Source organism: Rattus norvegicus, chromosome 9 (genome assembly GCF_036323735.1).
Source record: "Rattus norvegicus strain BN/NHsdMcwi chromosome 9, GRCr8, whole genome shotgun sequence".
Classification (NCBI taxonomy): Eukaryota; Metazoa; Chordata; class Mammalia; order Rodentia; family Muridae; genus Rattus; species Rattus norvegicus.
In genome coordinates, this window is record NC_086027.1 from 111,061,526 (window position 1) to 111,083,906 (window position 22,381).

The window sequence follows — 22,381 nt, forward strand, 5'->3', positions numbered from 1 at the left end:
AGTCCTATAAGCAGTTTTTAGTAATCGAATGTATAACTTATGTTGCTACTATCATGGTAGAATAAAGAGCAGTTACTCAAGTTGCCAGATAAAAACTACTCCCAATTGGTAGACGTTAAAGCCTGGCTTTTAAGAATTTGTGATTCTTTAGAGTTTAATTCTTAAGTCGTCAAAGATTTATCAACTCTATTGAATAAACAGTGTTTCATAGAAAATATATAATAAGGTATAAGAAAGCAAACTGCTCTTTTGACATCTTCACCCTCTTCTCTTACACTGTTTATATGATGATTTATAAGCAAGGATGTTACCTTGTTAATTTGAAGGAGTGCTGTCTGTTTTATTGTCTTCAATTTATTTTCAGTAATTGAAATAGTAATTATAAGTTATCTCTTATGTACACATTGAAACAATGCCTTAGTAAGTCTTTAATTAGCAATTAAATTTTGGGCACGTATGGTTGGTGGCACATACTTCTAAGTACACTCGAGTGGCTTGGCCTGGGTAGTGGCAAGTTTGAGACATCACAGGGAGCATGGGAACTCCATCTCAAACCAAACCAAAATGAAAAATTAGTAAGACTTTCACTGAAAAATTTGTCAGGTTTTCAAAAGGAATACTGTGTGTTATTTGTAGTTAAAAATAATAAAATAATATTTTATAAATTTTATAGGCCATTCTGCAAATTGATGTTAATGAAATGTTTTACTGTAAATTTGAAAGAAGGACTACATCTGATACTGAAGGAATTCAGTGAGAACATCTAAGAGGTCTTACTGTTAATTCTCCCCACTTGTATTCATGAAATTTTGCATCCTTTAACTTTTTCAATTAACATCTTCAGTATATATATATTTAGTTGAAAATAATAAAAATTATAATATTTAAATGTATTTTTTTCAAAATGACTACTGAAAAAGTGTTTTGTGAATAGCATTATGAAGTAAGTTAGAGTTTATATAAGGGAAAGGGCCGAGGGGTAATGGGGGAAGAGACAGTATCTCTGGTTTTCACTCACGTGCTCTTATCTGTCTGTCCTCTGTCTGTCTGTCATCGGTATCCGTCTACCTACCTCTATCTAACTATTTTATCTCTTAGCTATTTGTGTGTCTTATCTGTATCCGTGCATTCCCTCTCCCTCCCTCCTTCCTTCTCTCCCTGCCTCTCTTCCGTATCATAAGAGACAGTACAACAGATGGGTTCTACTCGGTAGGAAGGGGAGAAGAAGACAGCAAGTTCTTGATGAACTGGGGATTCATGTTGTATTGGGCATCCTTTCTAGCTCTAGAGATCAAAAGAATGTATCTTCTGAGTCAGGTTAGGCATGTAAACTCTGTAGTCTCCCCTTGTGTAGTTATCAACATCAGTGTTTCCTGATAACCGAGTAGGCATAAGCTGCTGGCTTTACTGTTTATTAAGCACTTTTTGTTAGTTGTTTATTAACTATTTTGTAATTGTAACAAAATAAGCTTCATTTTAGTATCTGTTGAACTGTGGAATTAAACTTCCCTTTAACACCAGAGTTATCTGTTTGCTTATTTTATGACAGTTTTGGACCAAATACGGTGATTTTTGATTAAAGCATTTCCTTGTGTGTCAGGTCTATGTCTAGACCTGATGGCAACCACAGAGTGATCCCCTTCTTCTAAAACATGCATAGCTCTCCTATAAGAGAACTGACTTCACCTTGACATTTCTGAAATTGACATTTTATCTAATCCCCTTTGCTAGACAGAAAGACAATATGTATTCGTCTTCTTTGCATAGCTGAGTGACTGTTCTTAGACAGCAGAGGTGATAAAATCCGTTCTGCTGCGTCTTCAGTCAGTAGCTAACTTTATAAAGCTGGCCTGTCAGATGACTCAGCTGTACCCTGTGTTGCAGTGTTCAGTTTTCAGTCTTATGCTAAGAGCACTGTCCTGAATTAATGAAAGAATTGCTGTGGTTTTGAGAGTTTTATATCATTATGAGGTATGTTTTCTTTCTTACAGTCACCAACTTAAGTTTTAATTTTGAGCCTTGTGCACCAAATATTGGTATAACGAGAAAAATACCAGACCAAGAATCAGAAGAGCTGAATAACTCTTTTGTGTCTGCCCTGTAATTACAGTGAGGCTCCTTAAACTTTATAAGCCTCCATTCTATTGAGGTAGTATGTCTTATGGGATATTTTTGATACTGTAAAGATAATAAGTATAATTTATTCTCTATATTGAAAACCCTGTGAAACAAATAGTTCTACTTTATTTTTTAGATAGTTACTTCTCACTTCATAGATACATTAGTCAGCATTTACTCACTGTAAGGATGATTGAATAGATTTATGAAGGATTACGCTATGTATTTCTGTTTGTTAAAGCAAGGCCTCATGTAATGCCTTTTAATAACACTACATGCATGTGGGCATGTACATGGGTCTCAGTGTTCCTTGTTTATTCAGTTTTCTTTCGCAGAAATAATTTTCCAGACGCACTATCTGTAAAATAGAAGCATGCATGTAAATTATATGCCTTCTGTTCTTTTCTTATATAAATGGAAGACCGTATAATTTGTCTGGTGTACCTTGCTTCTCCTTTATGAAATGAACCTCAAGTTTCATTTTATAATAGTGCATATACAGTGACTTATATGTACTCATTTAAAAGGTGGGTATTTATATCAGGCCAGATGTTGATTTTTTAACTTGACGTAGTCTAGAAAATTCTGAAAAGAGAATCTCAATGAATGTTGAGACAGTGTCTTCATTGGGTTAGCTGATGAGCATGTCCATGGAGAATTGTCTTAGACATTTGTTATGAAAAGATCCTGTCCACTGTGGGTGGCATTATTCCCTTGCAAGTGGTTCCTGAACCATGTGAGAGGGAAAGGATTGAGCCAAGCAAACAAGTGAGCATGTATACATTCATGTCTGCTTACTGTGGGTGTGGTGTGACCGCCCTCTGCTGCTATTGTGTCTCTTCTCCAATAATGAACTGAAAACTGGAATTGAGGGGAAATCCTTCCCCCAAAGTTGATTTCTATCAGGGTATTTTACCATAGTAACAGAGAAACTAAAACAGCCACCCAAAACAGAACTAGACCAGCTATTTTAGAGCTTTACAGTACATCCACAAGCAAAATACACATAATTTTTATTGTGCTTGTATTAGGACCTTTTCTGTCTCCTGAGAAGATACCCATACTGTGTGTGGGGGGGTGGGGGGGAGAGTTCGTCTTGGCAGGGGACACACGGGGAACATCTCTCCTTTGAATCATCACAGTTCTGTCAGGGTCTTTTTCTGTCACTGGTAGAGACATCCCAGAAGCCATTAAATATGGAGTATGTCTGGTGGTGAATTCTGTGGGAGAATATAGCAATTAGTGGGAGAATCAGGGTGTGAGTAATGTGTTTGTGTGGAGAGAAGTCAAGGAAGGCACCCCTGATAAAGCAACATCTGTCCAGAGAGCAGAGAGAACTGAGGAAAACAAGGCTGGGTAAGGGGACCATGATGAAGGCATTTGTAAGGGAGAGCTTCAGTTGTTTACAAGTTACTTTGGGTCACCTGACTTAGTCTTTCTAAATAGCCAGTTTCTGAAACATTGGTATTGGTAATTCATTGTCTCATACCTCTCTCTATTGGTTTCTTCTTAAAACACTAGGCATAAGTCAGGTCCCCACCCAGGACACTGAGTCAGCAGAATTATGAGCTGAAGTCAGGCCAGCCTGGGTTTCATAGCAAGAACTTTCTTAGATTTTAAAATTGAAATTGTAGAAGGAAGGAATATGTAGCAATAGGCACTGATTATGTTTGTGGTCTCAATTACAAGTATTAAAAGTTATTGAAAAGTTAACTCACAGGAGTAAGACTTCTGTTTTATGATTCAGTAAAATCTATCCTATAGCAACAATTTGTGATTTATCTGTTTAAGAAAATTCAGTGTACTGTTTGGGTCAAGTTGTAGGTCAAGAGATAAATTGTGATTTTAAGAAAATCTGTTGCTCAGTTGATACTAACTTGATGTTGTATTCCAAAGTTTTTATTGGAAAATATTTAATATGATAAAATGAAATGGAAAATATAGCCAATATTTTAGGACTTTGTCTGAGCTTTGATTATCAACTTGATAGAACCTGGGACAATCTAAGAGGAAAGCCAAGTCTTGAGGCTTTGCCTGGGTTAGATGGGCCCATGGGCGTGACTGTGGGCGTGCCTCTGGGGGATTGTCTTGATCATTGATGGATGTTGGTGGACTGACCACTAGGCCGGTAGGTAGGCTTGCACTAGATACAGAATCGAGCTGAACATGAGCCTGAGCCAGGGCTCCAGGCAGTGACTCAGTACCATTCCCGTCCCATTTCTGCTCAAGCGTCTGCTTCAGTTCCTGCCCTCATTTACCTCTGTAGTAGATTTTATCATGGAAGGATAGGCTTCCTCCCCCCCCCCCCCACACACACATATGAAGTTGCTTTTGATCATAGTCTTAGTGTTACAGCAGCAAAAAGGAAAGTAGAAAATAACAAGAAATCTGAAATGTTATGATTTATTCTGGCATTCATGGGGTTAAGGAGTGCTATGAATGAGTATAGACAATCTCTCTATATATAGTTACTTAAATTTCTCAAAATTATATCTTGGTATTCAGATATAGCTTATGTTAACAGCTATTACAAATGTATAATTTTAATAAACCCTTAGCAGTGTTAGCTATTATAATCTACATATTTTGGTGTCATAAGCTGTTTATTGGTCATAAACCGTTCAGTACCTTTGGCATCGATCAGGCCCATGCAGATCAGAGGAGAATTGTTTGGTGACTTGTATCCTGCTCACTCATGCTTAGATGACTTAAGCTGAATTCAGGTCGTCATGAGACACTGAGATACATTTCTGTTTTGGCTTTATGTATAGTAGAATTATATAGACTTTATTTAACTGTAATCAATGTAGTTATTTTGTCTTGTTTTCAAGGCTTTATTCTTGCATTATATCTAATAAGATTAAGGAAGCCCGCCCGCATCTTGTGTGGTTTGATGATGTTTTTCTGTGTGCTGCAGGAGTATTAGCTGTTGTCTCCTGTGTGCTTGCGTCAGTGTGAGGAGAGCTTACTCAATAGGAAGATGCTTAGGCAGACCCCTCTGGTCGGAGTGAAAACCATGAGGCTTTCTGTATCCTGAAGAACTGTCAGCTTCTGCGGGTCTAGTTTGTGACGCAGACACCTCACCAGCGGCGTGACTCACTAACAGAGATTGGTGCCTGCACGTTTGCTAGCATTGGTGACAGCGTACAATTTAGAGGTCTCATTTTAATTTAGCGGTTGCTCATTACAATTTAGAAAGTTGCACTGTGGAATTAAACCATAATTGTTTCTATTTTGGAAGTCATACTATGCTTTTATGATGATGGGATAGTTAGTGCAAGTACTCAAGGCTCTGCCAGATGGGGAATAAAACAAGTCTGCTCTGCCTACATGAAGACACGCTCTGCCCTTTCCCTTTCTACAGGAATGTGAAAACCTGATTTAATTGTGCCATCTCTTATGGGCTTCTTCGCTGATCTGTGGGAACATTGCCTTTTCCCCATTTCCCTGAGTCAGGAACAGCAGTGACAGTGTGCCAAGCAAGCCATGCGATTTGATTTGGGTTAGCAAACATGGGGATGTTCCAGTGCTAGTGGGTCCATTAGCTGATTGAGAGGAGTTGTGAAAGTGCCGATGCTCAGAGCTCGTCTTTATTCTTTCCAGGAAAGGCAGTCCAGTGCCATGGCTGCGGGTAGGACTTTAAGGGTATGGGACGGGTTGGGGTGGGGCCGAGCTGTGGTGACTCAGCCTTTGTCTTCACTGCTTACTCAGACCTTTGATGGCTCTGGGCTTATGAAGCTTTACATCACAAGGCCTTTGCATTCCTGTAACCAGAGTTAATTGACAGTTGCTTCCTGCCTTATTCCACAGACTGTTTGAGGTAGCCAAAGACAGCAAAATTCAGCAAAATATAAAATTACAACCAGGAAAAAAGAGATTGTAACCAGATATCAAGACCACACAAAAACTGTAGAGGACTGGGCTCTACATGTGTGCTTACTGTGCTAGACTGTGCCCTTCATAACTGGTTACAGTGGTAGACTGTGGCCTCAGTCTGTGGTTACTGCTCTTGCCCCATGGGAGCCATTCCTTTGTAGGCACTCAAAGGTAAAACTTAAGTGGAAGCTGAAGTCGCAGAGCTTAAGTGAAAGAAGGCTGTCACAGTGCAGAAGTATCGTTGCATTTAGCTTATAAAATGTGTAGCAGAGGCTGTCACACTGACACTTGTGTGACTGCTGTCACATATATACTGTGTGACCCTTGATATCAGCAGCTAATGTAAGAATGTGATTCATAAAACCTTCAAACACAAAATCTAGACTCCTTCAGTAGAAGAGGAGGCCATGACACCAGAGTCAGCTCTTTAGGATGAAGACTGCATCAGTCGACTTCCTTCATTTAACGATGTAGCTACACTTAGAGCAGTGGACAGCATGGATGTGCGATGTGTTTGGGGTTTCCTTAGGCTGGGTGCAGCGGCACAGGCAGACACTCCCAGACACTCCTCAGATGGTAATGATGGGGTCGGGAACTCAGGGCCAGGTCACAGCTCCACACAATTCTGTCTCAAAACAAAGCTGGACAAAGCCCAGCCCGAGGCCCACGTGTTGTTTCAGTGCTGCTTCTTTTACTGCAAGTTGAATGTGCGTGGATAAATGGTTACGGGTCAGTTTCTTAGTTACTCTGTTTTTTTAAATGAATATCTGTTATCTTTAAAAATTTGGGGGAGGGGTTGGGGATTTAGCTCAGTGGTAGAGCACTTGCCTAGCAAGCACAAGGCCCTGGGTTCGGTCCCCAGCTCCGAAAAAAAGAATAAAAAAAATTGGGGGGATTATTTTAGTATTAAAAATAATTTATGTTTGTAGAAACTTAGTTCTACAAAACTTTTCTAATTTTCCAATTGTTTAGATTACAAGCTTTTATTACAGATGGTGACTGAGCAGAAACTCCAGTCTTCTCCCCTTTAGCTTACAGTTTAGGACGTATTTTATGTAATGTGTCATTTCTATTTAGTTATAATTTCACCTTATGAATTTCTTCATTGAATATGTAGAAAATCAATCTTCATGTATATTTTAAGGATTTTAAAGATAAGTAATTGCAGATAATTTTGCTATTTTATGAAGACGTTTCATTTTGGAGAGAAGATTTTTCTAAACAAACTTTTATATGTGATACATATATCACAGTTCAGATGTTACATTTCTGGAGAGATTATTTGATAAACACTTTCTTCATTAGCACTTGGAGACTTCCAGAGCCTCCTGTTAGCTTGCATTGATTTTCATTTGAGCAAAGTTGCTGAGGAAAAGCCCACACCTCAGTGACTCTTTGCCAAGGGACGGCCACTTTGCCTCACACCAGTGTTTTTAATTTAATCGTCTTACTGAGATGTTTCATTTCAGCTAAGAACTTCTAAGTTAGAGGAGATTGTGGGAATTCATCAGTTTTCTTTTGTTAAAGCTGTATTTTATCCAGGCTTTGTTGTCCTTGCCGGGCCTGACAGTGCATCCAAAGTCTTACTGTATGACCTCAGGGTAAGCTATGGAGCCTTTCTGAAAGAAGATTCCTAGTTAATTAGAAAGTTCTAGAAACACGACACAATTGTCTCGAAGGTTTAACAAAATTATTTACAGAAATGTGTATTTCAATTCCTTGCATATGGATAAGTTCACTTAATAGTATGTAGAGTGAAAGGAAATGCTATTGTAATTTTAAATGTTATCTCCTAATTTTAAAAAACGTTTTTTAAGTGTTGAAGACTACATTCTGCACTTCCACACGTTAGTCTTTTTAATGGTATAATAACTAAAGCTATGACATTACCAGCAGATGGAGCTCAGTGTCAGAAAACCAAACATCTGTAACTGAGGTATCTCGTTACCTTATTCTTTAATAATAAAGCAGTGCATATTGGTTTTGAAATGTATGTGGACGCTTTCTGTTTTTATTGTGCCTACCACAGGACACTACCTTGCTTTTTATTTAGTTTTATAGTATGAAGATCTAATGCTTTATTCTTATTTTATGTTATGTAGTCCAGATAATGCCATACATAGCACATGGCAGTTCATTTCATGGCTAAAATACTTTGCAAATACTTAATTTATGAACACTGGCCTGGAACTTGAACAGTTCATTCCATAATTGAACTGAATGGTCTTAGATGTGAGTTACCCAAACTGGATTCTGCCCCTCAGATAGGCTTTCATTTCTATGTAAATGGGATAACTGCCACCTCAAACAGCTATTCAAGCCCATCAAAGTGGGAAACTGACTTAATAGTTACTGTTCTCCAAGTCTCATATGCACTGTGCAGGCAAGTTCTGTTGTATTACCTGCACATTCCCCTCCAGCTAACCTCTGGGCAGCATCTGCTCTGGGACGGCAGCAAAACCCACCTAGAGATGGTCAGAGCTACTCACCAGTCTACCATGTCCTGAACTCCACGTTTGTCTCTGAGAACTGAACCTCATCCACACCCACCCAGTCTTCCCATGGGGCTCTCCTGCTCTCTTGTGGTCTGAATACCCCAAGCTCCCCCTTCCCCCCTTGACATGTCTTTTCTGTGATAGTCTTGCCTAGTTTTTCATAGGACTAACCATATCCTCATAATTTCAGTTCTTAGGATATGCTTTTGTGTTTGTATTTTTTTAAATATGTATTTTTATTCTCTGAGAATTTCCTACATTTTGACTGTTTTTCTTATCTACTAGGTCCTCATACATTCACCTCACAGTTCCCCTCATCCTCATGTCTTGTTTTACTTATTTATTTTTTTACCTACCTAGTCTACTTTGGGCTGCCTGAGCATACATGAATATGGATGTAGGTGGCCCATTGGAGAAAGGCTGGCATCCAGGGAACCACTTGTGGGGAAAAAAAAGCCTGCTACTTCCTCTCCCTGCAGCCACCAACTGTTGATGTTTCCTCAGGTCGGGCTAGTAATCTCTACTCCATGCTGGGATGGTGATTGTCTTGAGTGTGTGCAGGTCTGTCTAGTCAGCCACAGTTCCTGAGAGCAGCAGTCCTGTCTGTCCTGTCCTGTCCTGTCCTGTCCTGTCCTGTCCTGTCCTGTCCAGAAGACTCTAGGTCCCTCCATCTTCCCTGAGACTGGCAGGATGGGCATGGCATAGAGGTTCCATTTAGGGCTGAGCAGCTCTCCACACTGCCTGGCTGCACCAGCACCAGCTCTGAGTGCCTGTGTTCACTGCTGCTTATTACACACAGCAGCCTCCCCGATGAGACCTGGAAACTACTCCTCTAGGAACCGTTTGATACTAAAGCCACCTAACGGGATAACGGTGCTGGGGTCACCCCTGGGGTTCCCAGTCAGCTTTACAGTGTCTGACACATGTTCCCCTGTGGAGCAGACCTTAAATCCAGTCAGAAAGCAGGCAGGTATTCCCATAGCCTGTGCCACACTTGCACCCATGGGCATATCATGCTATGCCAGTGGTTATTGTAACTTTCAGGGTTCATAGCTGGGCAAGACGGTTGGCAGCCTTTCTCTTTCAGCTACCAAGTGATATTGTGAAGGCTAGCCAGCAGGGAGGAAGCTTCGTGGTTGGCATGGACTTGATTTCTTCATGTCCTATGACGACAGTGTGTAATGTCTTCCTCAGCCACATGTCTTATTATCATGATCTCATGGGCATTGAAGAGGAATGGCAACTACTTATGTTGAGGGGTCTCTAGTTCATCCTGACGCCAACAACTGACACTTGGCACTGCCTTTTTATATAAGTCTATGGCTTCCAGGCAGATACTCATCCCTTGTGAAGGGTAATCCCATTAAACACTTTTTTTTGTATGAAAAGTAATGTATAAGAAGGTCATAGCTTTCCACACAGATTTCCCAGAGATCTTCAGTGGTACTTAATGTCGGTTTTCTATCCTACTTCCTCCTCTCTCCTCCTAAGCAGCTTCTCACTGGGTCCCTCCTTCTTCATGTCAGGCCTGCTCTCCTCTTTTCCTTCTTTTGAGGTCTGCTTCCCTCTCCAACCACCGCTCTCTGGTTTCCTAGATTAACAGAGACTACAAGTTAAACAAGCAAACAGTCTAAAGTCTTGACAGTGAGGTCTGCACATGAGTGAGAACACACAAGGTTTGCTGCTGTGGGTCTAAAATTACCTCACTCAATATTTTTTCCAGTCATGCCCATTAACCTGCAAGTCTCAGTTCCACACGGATGACTAAAATGCTCTGATGTGTAGTGTAGGGTTTCATTACCTGACAGCACTTAGAGGCTGTTTCCGGTTCCTGGCAGTTGTGAGTGGAGTACTGACGAACACGGATGAGCAGGTGGACAGTCCTGGGAATGTGAGCCCAGCGGTGGTATATCAGGGTGGCAGGGTGCCTCTCGTGTCTGGATGAGCCACCACACTGATTTTTGTAGTGGCGTCTGTCACAGTTTGCCTACCCACTAATGACTCCTGCACATCCTTACCAGCATTTGTGCCCTCCCCTCTCTCCTCTTTCCTTAACCATCTGACTGGCATCCTAAATAGTTTCAGTTTGCATTTCTAAGGCCGTTCCCTTAAGAGATTTCACAGGATACATTGCTCTAAGGAGCCTACTTCTGTCCTGCGTACCCCATCCCCATCATTGTCTCTGATGCCCGCTGTCTGTCCTTACATGGCATCAGCTCCTAATGTCTTCACCACTAGTTCCTGCAGCAGTACCTACAACTACATCGCTTGTTAGCAGTACCTACAACTAACTACCATCGCTTGTTAGCAGTACCTACAACTACATCGCTTGTTAGCAGTACCTACAACTAACTACCATCGCTTGTTAGCAGTACCTACAACTACATCGCTTGTTAGCAGTACCTACAACTAACTACCATCGCTTGTTAACAGGGACTCATGGGTTAAATACTAGTGTGTGCATTGGTGTATGTGTTAACGTATGGATTTAGGGCATGTGTGTTTATTTTGTATAGTCTTCCCCATAATACCTATTTATGCACAAGTTTAGTTTGAGGAGACACTTCCGTTTTGTTTACTGCCATTTGCGTTCCTGGCATAAGACTTGAGATGTAGACTCAGACATTAAATAGGTTTTGTTTTTTTTTAAATTTTGGACAGACTATTAGAATTCCTGGTAAGAAAGAGTCATTGTATATTTATATAAAATACTTTTCTAAGGGAAAGGGGGAGTTTTCAAGCAACAGAATCATTCGTGCCTGTTTCCAGAGTCTCTGCAAAGGCAAGAGTACCCAGAGAGCAGTCTACTCGGGTTTTAGAGAAGAGATTGACAGGAATTCAATCATTGAAGGTTATAGTATGTTAAGTTGCCATTGAAATGGGAAAAACACTTTTAGCATGGCCCCGAAACTCGTTTAGATTTAGAAGGGAAATGATGCTCAACTTTCAGAAATGTGAAATTATAGATCCCTAACTCATTGCACCTATGGCCTTTGTTTTAGCAGCTGGGAACTAAGGCGTCATCCGTACGGTTACCGTCTTTACAGGATCTGAAGACGGTCTGGTGATCTCCAATACTTCTACTTACAGAAAACCAAACCGGGAGGGGGGCATTCACAATGCAAAGGAAACACCAGATTTAGCTTACTTCTGGGAGTAAAGTAAGAGTCAAATATAGCTGCTTTAGATTCATATTTCTGGCTGTAAATATTAATTTTCATTTATTTTTATCTCCAAGATTGCTTCCAGATTTAGAATTTTGTGATTCTGTGAGCCTTGGTGAGTGCCTGGCACCTAGTAACTCCTCACTGAATACTGAGAGAATAAATGAATAGAGCCAAGCTGTAAGTAAGCAACAAAGATAGGAAAATGTAAGTAAATTTATTCAGAAATAGAAGTTAAAGTTACCTGTTTAAAATGAGCTAGAAAAATGTGAGACCGACAGAGACTATCAAGAAACATTAGCAGTGTTCCCTGATTTCATCCTTACTTAAGCAGAAGAGAATTAGTCAATCTAGAGTATCTGGGGACTTCCTTCTGGGAAGAGTGCTTTGGGTAAGGCTCTCACCTGAGAGGTGGAGTGACAGAAATGTCCTAGAGGGATTTGGATGTCAGTCCTGACCCAGCTCCTTACTGAGGGCGTGACCGGGAAGTTAGCTAGCCTCTGAGTACCTCAGCTTGAGCAGCTATAAACTCAGGGCCAATGAGGGACGCAATGGCGGATGCTCATAGCCAGGACAGTGCTAGGGCATAAGAAGCTTTCTCTCCCAGTTCCTCCCTTCATTTATTAAGGGAAACTATGAAATCATCATTTGAATACAAAATGAGACATTTGTGATGGGCATGATATAAACATGAGTGGTTTTTATGCACAACAAAGTGAAAAGTGGACAGACACACAGGCAAGTAGTAGAAATTGAACAGAAATGAGACTCTACTGTGATTGACGTGGGCTGTCACAATGTGGCACGTGCTGGCCTTGAACTCACATTTCGTTCAGTCCTACCAAATGGCAGGATTGCCAGCATGTGCCACCAGACCTGGCCTTAGTTCTTTCAAATATGTAAATTAAAGAGTATGAAATTTTAAAGGAGAAATGTTTGTCAGAATTATGGTCCAAGTAAGGTTTGAAACCAAGACCTGTCTCCACTGCCTTTAAATTGTTTTTCCTGCTTTGTTTCCATGGAGATTTATGAACTTTATTCCACCGAAAACCCTGTACTGGCCAAGGGTGGTGATGCACACGTGGAAGCTCAGTACTCTCCTGGCAGAAGCCATGGGGCTACAAGCATGCAGCCAGCCAGGACCCTGGAGAGAGCCTGGACGTGTGTGCGCGTGCACACACACACACACACACACACACACACGCACACACACACACACATACACATATACACACACACACACGCACGTGCACACCACACACACATACACACACACGCACACATACACACACGCACGCACACATACACACACACACGCGCGCGCGTGCGCACACACACACACGCACGCACACGCACGCACGCACGCACGCACACACACGCGCACACACACACATACACGCACACACACACATATACACACACACACGCACGCACACACACACACACACACACACACACACACACACACACACACACAAGCACGAAGAAAGCCCTGTATGTGCATCAAGAACACTGTATGGTCTCTGATTGTTGTATGTAGTGTTTTACAATCCAGTCAACGGAATAGAATACTGAAAAGGCCTTCTGTTCAGCCTCCACTCATGGCTGTGAATGTCCCAAACCTGCTTTCTTCCCACCCTCCTTCCTCATGAAGTGTTAGAGTTAGACTTCAGTAATATAAACTATAGAAGTTTTATATTTATAGCCCAGATGCTCATGAAGGTTTGTTTCAAGACATACTTGGCAGTTTGGTGAGTTCCCAGGGATTTTGAAATGTACTTCTCTACTCAGTTGGAAGACCTCTGCATGTTGTAGAGGAAGAAAATAAGTTATTTCATTCAGATCATAAGAATATAATCTGTGTCTTAGATAATGGGCTTTCATTTAATGCACATGGGCTCCCATCCAAAGAAAATGAAACAAACAAACAAACAAAAACCCAAAACAACAACAACAAAAACTCCAATATTGTTGGTGTCGTAGTTCCTTTGATCCAGAGCTGACTGGTACAGTGCCCTGCCAACAGAGGGCGACACTGAAATAGGAGATCAAGGCCTGTGCCTTTTCTGTCTTGCTTTTGTCTCAGACAGGATGATCTGTGGACACACTGACTTCTGCGTGCATACCGTTAGCTCTAGTTAAGATTTGAGATGGAGCAGAGTGTGGAGTGTCCCCACTGTGAGGGTGACCTGGAGCCTGACTCTGACTCCAAGTTCTGTAAAAAATGCTCTATACCGATGAGCCCTGGGCCTTCCTCATCAGAGATCCAGAGATACCAGGTAAGGAGGAAGGCGGCTCCCGCCCTGCCCCAGGCCTGGACATAGTTTTGTAGTTCTTGCAGTCACCTGATTATGGTTCTTGTTCTCTTTTGAGCTCTGCGATTACTCAGACACTCAGCCAGGGAGATGGGGTGGTAGCACCAGTCCTCATTACTTGCCTAATTGGTTTTCTGTTTGCCTCCCAGGTTTGAGTATAAATAGACTTTTTAACCCATGAGAAGGTAAAAGAGACTGCACTGTGTGCAGAAACACAATTCAGTTTAACATTCGTAATGGCGTTCAGACCTCTGTTCCCTAAGTTACAGTCTTTGTTACCTGCTGAGCTTGATTACTAAGAGAGTAATATTCATCATGATAATTAGGGACAATAACTGAGAAGTTCTCACCATATGTGACTGCAGAGCTCAGCATTGTTTTTCTATAAATTAACACTTCCAGTTTAGCTTAATAATCTGGAACAGACCAGCCAGTAATCTTTTACTGTATGGGATATAGTTTTGGTGGATAATAGGAACAGCACCCTGTACCACATCTGTTGTGTTTGTAAAGAGTTTTATGAACGATTTGTTTGGTTTTAGTTCAAACTTAGCTGCCTGCATTTACTAATTAAGGCTCTGATATTTGAGGCTGTTTTTGTCCCCATTCTCTATGTTAGGAAAAACAAATTCTGGCTTTGAAATAAGAATGGGAATATCTGAAAGAGTGGTCAGTGATCACATGACTGCCATTTCTTTTCTATTTCTCTTCGAAAACAATGGGAACAGGCACATACTTTCTGCCTTAGTGTAACTCGGGGGAATATTTGGGCTATCATATTCTTATTAGTAGTCTTGTCATTAGGTAATACTGTTCATAAATTTACAGGTCATCCCTGTGTGCATGGACTTTATGATCTCAGTTTGTGTATTTATAAGAATATCAGAGGACAATAAAATCCTCTGCGATTGGTGTGCACACAGGTTTGTCATCCTATAGTCACCATCTCTGACTTCCCAGACGCTAACGTCCTACAGAGCTGATGGCACAGTTGACTCAGCCTTTAGTTTAAAGATAGGTCCTGCTTTTCACTCCTCATTTTTATAACCTTTCACCTTTGATATTTTATACTTACATTTTATTCTTTATTTGTTGATTGTTTTTTAAAATATTCATTTTTTTCCTTTTATTTTTTGATAAATTTCTTTATTTTTGTTTTCTTTTGTATCTGTTTTACTACATTTAAAAAATAAAGTGGAAATTTAAAAAAATTAGTATTTAACTATTTTGTGGTTTTTATAGAGAAAGTAGTATAAAGGTTGTTATGTTAATAGTTTTCAACCACTGTCCTCAGAAAGCTATTTAGCATAGAAGTGCACACTGAAATGAAGTCTTCCAACAGCTCAACAAAGTAAACACATACTGGATTCTGTAATTTCATGCATAAGCACAGAGTTTTATCTGTGTTCATCAGGTAATTCTGGCTGAGTGTAGTCAGTACATGAGAAGCCTGCGAGTGCCCTGTTGAACAATCCCCATTGTCTTCCTCGGTCCCAAGTCTTCACTGAGGGACACATCCAGAGAGGCACTGGCAGGGTCTGAGCTGACTTTGCTCCTGGATTGGTTGTAGGGGCTTGCATTCCCATAGAGTCACTGTTTACCTTCTGTTTAGAGAGACATTGTGGCTCTCTCTCTCTTTTTTTTTTTTTAACTCTCTGATGTTGTTTTTATGATGCATCCAGCTATTTTCTAAATTAGCGTATAGCACACAATAGCTGACAGGAGCTAATTCTAGGTAGGAGTTGTTTTTCAGAGCTATAAACACCCTGGGAAGTGGGACACAACACCTCAGGCTGTTGTCTGCCTCTCTTTGTACTCCAGTGTCTTTGACACTGAAGGATTGAGACCCATCTGGATTGGGATTTTAGCTTGACTCTTATCCTCAGAGCTTTGCATTTTGCTCTTTACAAATCATGGTCTGAAATCTCAGTTTGTTAAGCAAACTTGTATTTAAAGAGAGGAATGCCTGCTCGTCCTTATTCTCCACAACACAATATTGAAGTAGTCCTTTAATGCTTCCTATATTGTTCTCTCACAGGGGTTGTAGACTTTCTTATAGATGAAATGCTTTAAACTTCTCATTCATCTTCATTCATCAAACAATGGGCTGTCTGGTAGTGGTGGTTTCTTCCTCTTCCCCCTCCCTCTCCCCCTCCCCCTCTTCCTCCCACTCGTCCTCTTCTTCCTGTCTTCCTTTTTCTTCTGCTTCTCCTCTTCCTGTCCTGTTCTTCCTCCCCTTCCTTCTTCCTCCTTCCTCCTCATCTTCATATGTTGCTGTCTTAGTCACTGTTCTGTTGTTGTGGACAGACACTGTGACCAAGGCAATTCCTATGCAGGATCACATTTAACTGGGTTTGCTTGCTGTCTCAGAAGCTTAGTCTGTTATTACAGTGGGAGGGAATATATAGCAGTCATGGCAGTGTGGTGCCGGAGAAATAGCTGAGCAGAGCGAGTTGGCCTGGTGTGGGGTTTTGAAACCCTAAAGCCCACACTCCCAGTGACCTACTTCCTTCAACAGGACCACCCTTCTCCAATAGACCACACCTTCCAGTCTTTCCAATTCTTCTCAAATAATGATTAAGCATTATCATTTAAACATATAAGAGACTATGGAAGTCAGTCCTATTCAGACTACCCCAGTAGCTGTTCAAGATGGCTGCACTTGCATGTACTTGTGCTTGGGTCTGCTTTAGTCCACTGATGGACTTGTCTGTCTGTGTGCCAGGCCCATGCTGATTGCATCACTGCAACTGTGCAGTGTAGTGTGAAGCCTGGTGCGCTATCCCTCCAGAAATGACCTTTTCCTCAGTATTGTTCTGGCTATCTGAGGTCTTCTGGGCTTCTGTATGAATTTAGGGATTTTTTTTCTTTTTTTCTACAAAGCATCTTATTGTGATTAGAGTTTTATTAAATCTATAAATTGATTTTGGTAGGATGGCTATTTTCTTAGTATTAATTGTACGGATCCATGACCATTGGAGAGTTTTGTTTTGTTTTTTTCCTTTCTTCTTCTGATATCTTCAATCTTTTTAATTCAGAGATTTGAAATTTTTATTATAGACACTTTTCAGCTCCTTGTATCGGTTCATTTCTAGATTTTTTTTTTTTTGAGGCTATTGTGGATGGGAGTGTTTCCATGGTCTCTTTCTCAGTGTGCTTGTTTTGGGTATATAGAAAAACTGGTGAATTCTGTATGAATTAAGAGAACAGTAAAATAGTAAGATGATGGGTTTATTAAAACTGTTACGGGCCTACTACCTGGTCTCAAAGCATGTATACTTAGGAAAGGTATGAAGTACAGACAATTGCACAGCAGCCTCCAATCCCTCAGCTCACAGGAAGATCAAACAATGCTCACTTGTATTTCTGAAGATAGGATCTACAGTTTGTTTTATGAAGACAATCTGTTAAAAGATATGTCCAAATGAAGTATTTAATTGGTTGTGCTTAGTTCCAAGATAAGTTATTTTTAAATTCTGAAATTCTATTCAAGGTTTAAAATATCTGTTAGCTATTTAATATCATTGCATGCCTCAAAAGAATACCCCTGTGTCTGTATATTCTAGGTACACTTCTGACACAGTGAAGTTGATCTTTAAAACTATAGATTCAATTCTATAAATAGTCACCGTAAATGTCTATAAGGAGGAATTTTGGATTTACAGTCCACTTTAGATTTGAATGTGGGAAGCAGAATTCTGAATACGAACTCATTGCTCTGTTCTTAGAGACATGACTTGAGCACTCTGTAAATTTGGCTCTCTGATCTGTGAGGGGGACCTGATCCACGGTGATGTAGAAGGTGTGACACACAAGGTAGTCGTGTGTGCTGTTGGCACACAGTCAACTCCCAGGGGAGGCCGACCTCTGCCATGTTAGTAGTGTCGTCTGACAGGGCTTAGAATCAGTGGGTGACTCTCTGAACTACTTTCTTAATGGCATTGAATGAAACGTTTCTGTAATGTGAATCCAAGGTATTTTAGGTGGATATTGAAAGGCCTTCCTTTTTTTGTTTCGTCTTTTTGATGTTCTTTTTGAGATAGGCTCCATATGCAGCCAGGGATGGCCCTGTCTCTGCCGCTTCCTTGTTGCCCTCTCACCTCCAACAAGTGCTGGCCTTGCAGGTGTGCACAGCTGCTCTGGATGCTGTCGTTATCTATCTATCTATCTATCTATCTATCTATCTATCTATCTATCTATCCATCCATCCATCCATCCATCCATCCATCCATCCATCCATCCATCCGGGCGTCCCCAATAATTTCTAACATGATCTTTTGCCATTGCAGTACAAAATTGTCCTTCCTGTATGTGCAACTTCATAGTGGTAGCCTCCTGTTTCTTATAATCACAAAACTCATCGATCTCTTTTGTCTTCACCATATTTTTGAATTGTGGATTGAAGATCATTTTAGGTGTAAGCGATCCATGGTTTTGTACAGAATATAAATTGTGGTTGAGTGTTTCAAATATAAGAAAGAATTAAAGTGTATCTATCTCCCCTCCCACTTAAATTTTTGTCTGAGTTACTGATGTTAATCATTGGTTGACTCTGGATATTGTCTGACTAATGATGGTAGAAAGGGAGTAAGTTAGATATGTCATTTTTTATGAGCATCTTGAGGAAATCATTTTACCTTCAGTCTCCATGTTTTATAAAATCAAAAGTAGAGTAGAGAAACGTAGATGTAGGAGGTCCTTTCTGTTGCTGATTTTATGGAGTTTTATTTTATGATTACATTGCAGCAAATGAGAGAGAAATTATTGATTAGTAATTTCTATACTTATTTTTAAAGTTGATGTTTTTAATACACAACTATATTCAAAACTGTTTATCTGTATACGCAAATATTACACTATTTTTGGCTTGGAAGTTGGATATTCTTTCCTTCTCCCCCCCCCACCTCCCTCTATTCCCTTCCATCTTTCCTTCCTTCCCTCTTTCTTGCCATCCATCCATCCATCCATCCATCCATCCATGTTGCTGGGGATCGAACCCACCCTTACACATTAGGCAGGTACTCTGAGCAGTCAGCCAGCTTCTTAGCCTTTCGTTGCCTTTAAGGTCCTCTTTATTTCTTGATAGACCATCAGAAACAGTACTGGACCCTGAAATCCAAGAGCTGCCACCCATGCAGAAAGTGTGAAAGTGAAGGGAGCAAGGCAGAGAAAGAACCAGTGTTCTTACTCCTGTGCTGCTAGCTGATAACCCAATGACCTTGTAGTGACCATGAATATTGCTATGTGGTTTCTTGGAATGGTCAAGGGTCCTGCTGAGGAAATCTGTCTCTTGGCCCGCAGTATTTTGTTGGCAGTAAATTTTGAGGCAAGGTGTTATTTCAGTTAGAGATGAGTTTCTAAAATTTGGATAGGAAATGAAAGACAAACTGTACAAAGTGACACACACATACTTTAATTTTGTTGTGTAGAACAAATTGTATGACTTGTGAGAATAATGTCATATTTGACCAAATATTTTGATTTATTTAAAAGGCGGCTTTTTTTGTATAGTCAGTGATTGCTTTCTAAGACAAATGTGAACTGATTATTTTTTGTCACCTTGTATCAGTGTTCTTGACAGCATAGCACATTACTACAGACTTGACAGAGAACAGAATTCCTCTGTCGTGTGCAGATGAGGAAGCACTGCCCTAGGCTGCTGCTTCCTTCTGTCTGCAGGGAGCCTGCTCCTTCTTCTCTCAGCCTCTGGTGGCCGCTGGGATCCTAGCTGTCTTCGCCTCCCACACAGAGCACAGCCATTGTTCCTTCCTCATAGCCTCACCTCTTCTCTTCTTCTGTCTGCCATCTTCTGAGGGAAGTTGACATTGGATAATGTGCGGTAGTCTCGTCTTGGCGTCTGACTCTATTAGCATTTGCATCCCTCCACCCTCAACAAACAACGGCATGGTCACAGGTGCTGTATATAATAACTGATATTTTTAACTGATGGAAATTCTCCTGTGTCATGGCTGTGACGTCGGCAGAATGGTAGTCACTCATATGCCAATAGGATTTACCAGTTCTTGGATGCCCAGAGTATTACTAGTCCCTTTTTGTGTCCCGTGTGAACCTTGCTACAGTCTGGTTTAGCATACTCTACCTTCCAAAAGTCACTGCTAGTATGATTCTCAGACCACACAAAAGAGAGTCGGTGCAGAGTGAGGATAGGCTGCTTGGCCAAGGTTGTGTAGGCTGAGAGTTAAACCTTAGTCTGATTTCTACATCTGCTTTCATAATCATTCCTAATACAGTGTCTGTGCTAGAGACTATATAATTTAAAAGATATATTACTGGGTAGAATATCATGGTCCATGTATCAAACCAGACCTATTTGGAGATGGCTATCAACTATGAATTATTTTTACTATTTTATATGTTTATAAAAATCAAAAGAAAAATATACTATGAAATATAAAAATTCCTTGTCACTAAATGAAGTTTTATTGGCTCTGTTTGCTCGCATGGCTGCCTCTGTGCTGCAGTGCTCACAGAGCAGTTCTCCCCTCCAGAAGGCAGGAGTCCTGACGGCGCCTGGCTCCTGTTCCTCAGGAGGTGGCCAGCTCATGAAGGACGGCTGCTCAGTTGTCATTTCATTTCTGCATTGCTCTTAGAAGAGATAAGAAGACTTTTCTCTAGTGGCAATATAATTCCTTATAAAGACATTTTAAGTTAAGCTTTTGATTGTCTAAAATCACTCAATGAACTGCAACAAAATGTGTAGAAAATATTGAGAATTCTTTGTGGAAAAATACATGTCTATTTGACATTGGGTGCCTTCTGCCTGTCACCTGCCTTGCCTGCCACCCCTTTGTTACAGCTTTTGAATGTCTTGCTAGTTTTGTTAGGCCAGTTGGCCAGGGCCTTTCCCAGGTCTGCTCCCCAGCAGTTTGTAGATTACAGGTGGAATTGTCACGCCTGAGTGTGGGCAGCTGACATTAGTTTCTCATGTTTGTGTAGTGAACGCTTTACCCCCATTCTCCTTATCCACTCATCTACTGGTGGACACGTAGGCTGGTTCTTGGCATCTGTAATAGTGTGAGCATACATCTGGAATTACTTATAGGAACTCTATAGTGACAAATGCACATCCCACGGAAGCATGCTGAGTTAGTTAGTGCTGACATAACAGCCTCCCATGTCAGCCACTTAGAGCAGAGTTCATCTACTCTCATGTCTGGATCCATGAGAAGCTCAAACGTGCCATCAACAATTGCTCTGTTCCTGCTTGGGAGCTCTCCCTCTGTTGTACTGAATCAGTTCTCAGGGTCTTAGGCAGGAGATAACACTGTCCCAGAGAGTGACCAGCTCTCTCAGTGGCTGAGAGGGAGAAGAGCGTGGCCAAGTTCTTCCTTCTCTTCTTCAGCTCTGTGCTGCACTTGTTTTACTGAAAATATTTTTCATATAATATTTCGTGTTTACATTAGCCTTTTGTTCATACTATCCCAGGTCCTCCTAACCTCCCTACCCTTCCAACACCATACCTTCTCTCTTTCTTCAGAAAACAAACAAGCAAAATTATCAAACAAACCAGAATGAAAAGAAGAAATAGCACAAGAAACACACAGAGAGAGAGAGAGAGAGAGAGAGAGAGAGAGAGAGACATATAACATATACACGCCCATCAATAAAAGCACAAACAATGAAACAATGATGAAAGAGGCCAGTTAGAGTTTAAAAAAAAAAAACCCCAAACCAGCATTATGAAACAAAGATTAAAACTGCGTTCATTTTGTGTTCGTCATTTATTGCCAAGTATGAGACCTGACCAGAATTATGTTTATATGACCAGTGAAACTCTATTGGAAAGATTTTTTGCGTTGCGTACAGTTATCAGATATTTTCTTGGTCAGGGATGGGAGCTCATTTGAGTTTTTTTCTGAACGACATCTCTTGGTTGAATGTTGTTAGCTGATAATAGCAGTAAAAACTAAAACCAACCCCTTTCTTAATTTAAATTTATTGTTTTGGTTGCTTGATTGTCTTAGGATTTTCTTTTACGTTTTACTCTTTCTGATTCTGTTCTAATGAATAAAATCTTGACTGTGGCCTTGAAGTTCCAAATGTTCTCGTTATTAGTTGGAAGCAGCAGGAGGAGCTGAATGAGAGGATTATTGGTCCCTGGCCTGTACCAGAACACTAAACAGCTCTGCCCCGGAGACACTCTGGTAAAGCCGGAAACTTAAACCTTTACAAAAAGGAGACATGGACTTAGTAGTCTTCATAGTGTCATTGTGGGGCTACAAAAAGGAGACATGGACTTAGTAGTCTTCATAGTGTCATTGTGGGGCATCTGCAGTAAACACGGTGTAAAGGAAGAGTCTTCGTACCCACAAAGACAATATTAACAGCAATTTAAAAAAATTAAAATAACAGAACCCAAAACTGATGAAGCATTTGTCCTTTTAACTTTTTC

The 22,381-nt window shown here is 40.7% G+C and overlaps 1 protein-coding gene across 24 annotated transcripts in view; it reads left to right on the plus strand.

Moving 5' to 3' along the window:
- Fer (FER tyrosine kinase) overlaps positions 1–22,381 on the plus strand; it is a 306,999-nt gene that overhangs the window by 94,209 nt on the left and 190,409 nt on the right. For 2 of the 24 annotated variants that reach the window (XM_039083438.1, XM_039083444.1), the window contains exons 2-3: positions 11,728–11,860; positions 13,744–13,932. The exons of 9 other annotated variants lie outside the window; for them this stretch is intronic. In XM_039083438.1, the coding sequence (XP_038939366.1) occupies positions 13,804–13,932 (129 nt within the window). In that variant the 5' untranslated portion in view covers positions 11,728–11,860; positions 13,744–13,803. 24 annotated transcript variants of the gene reach the window in all.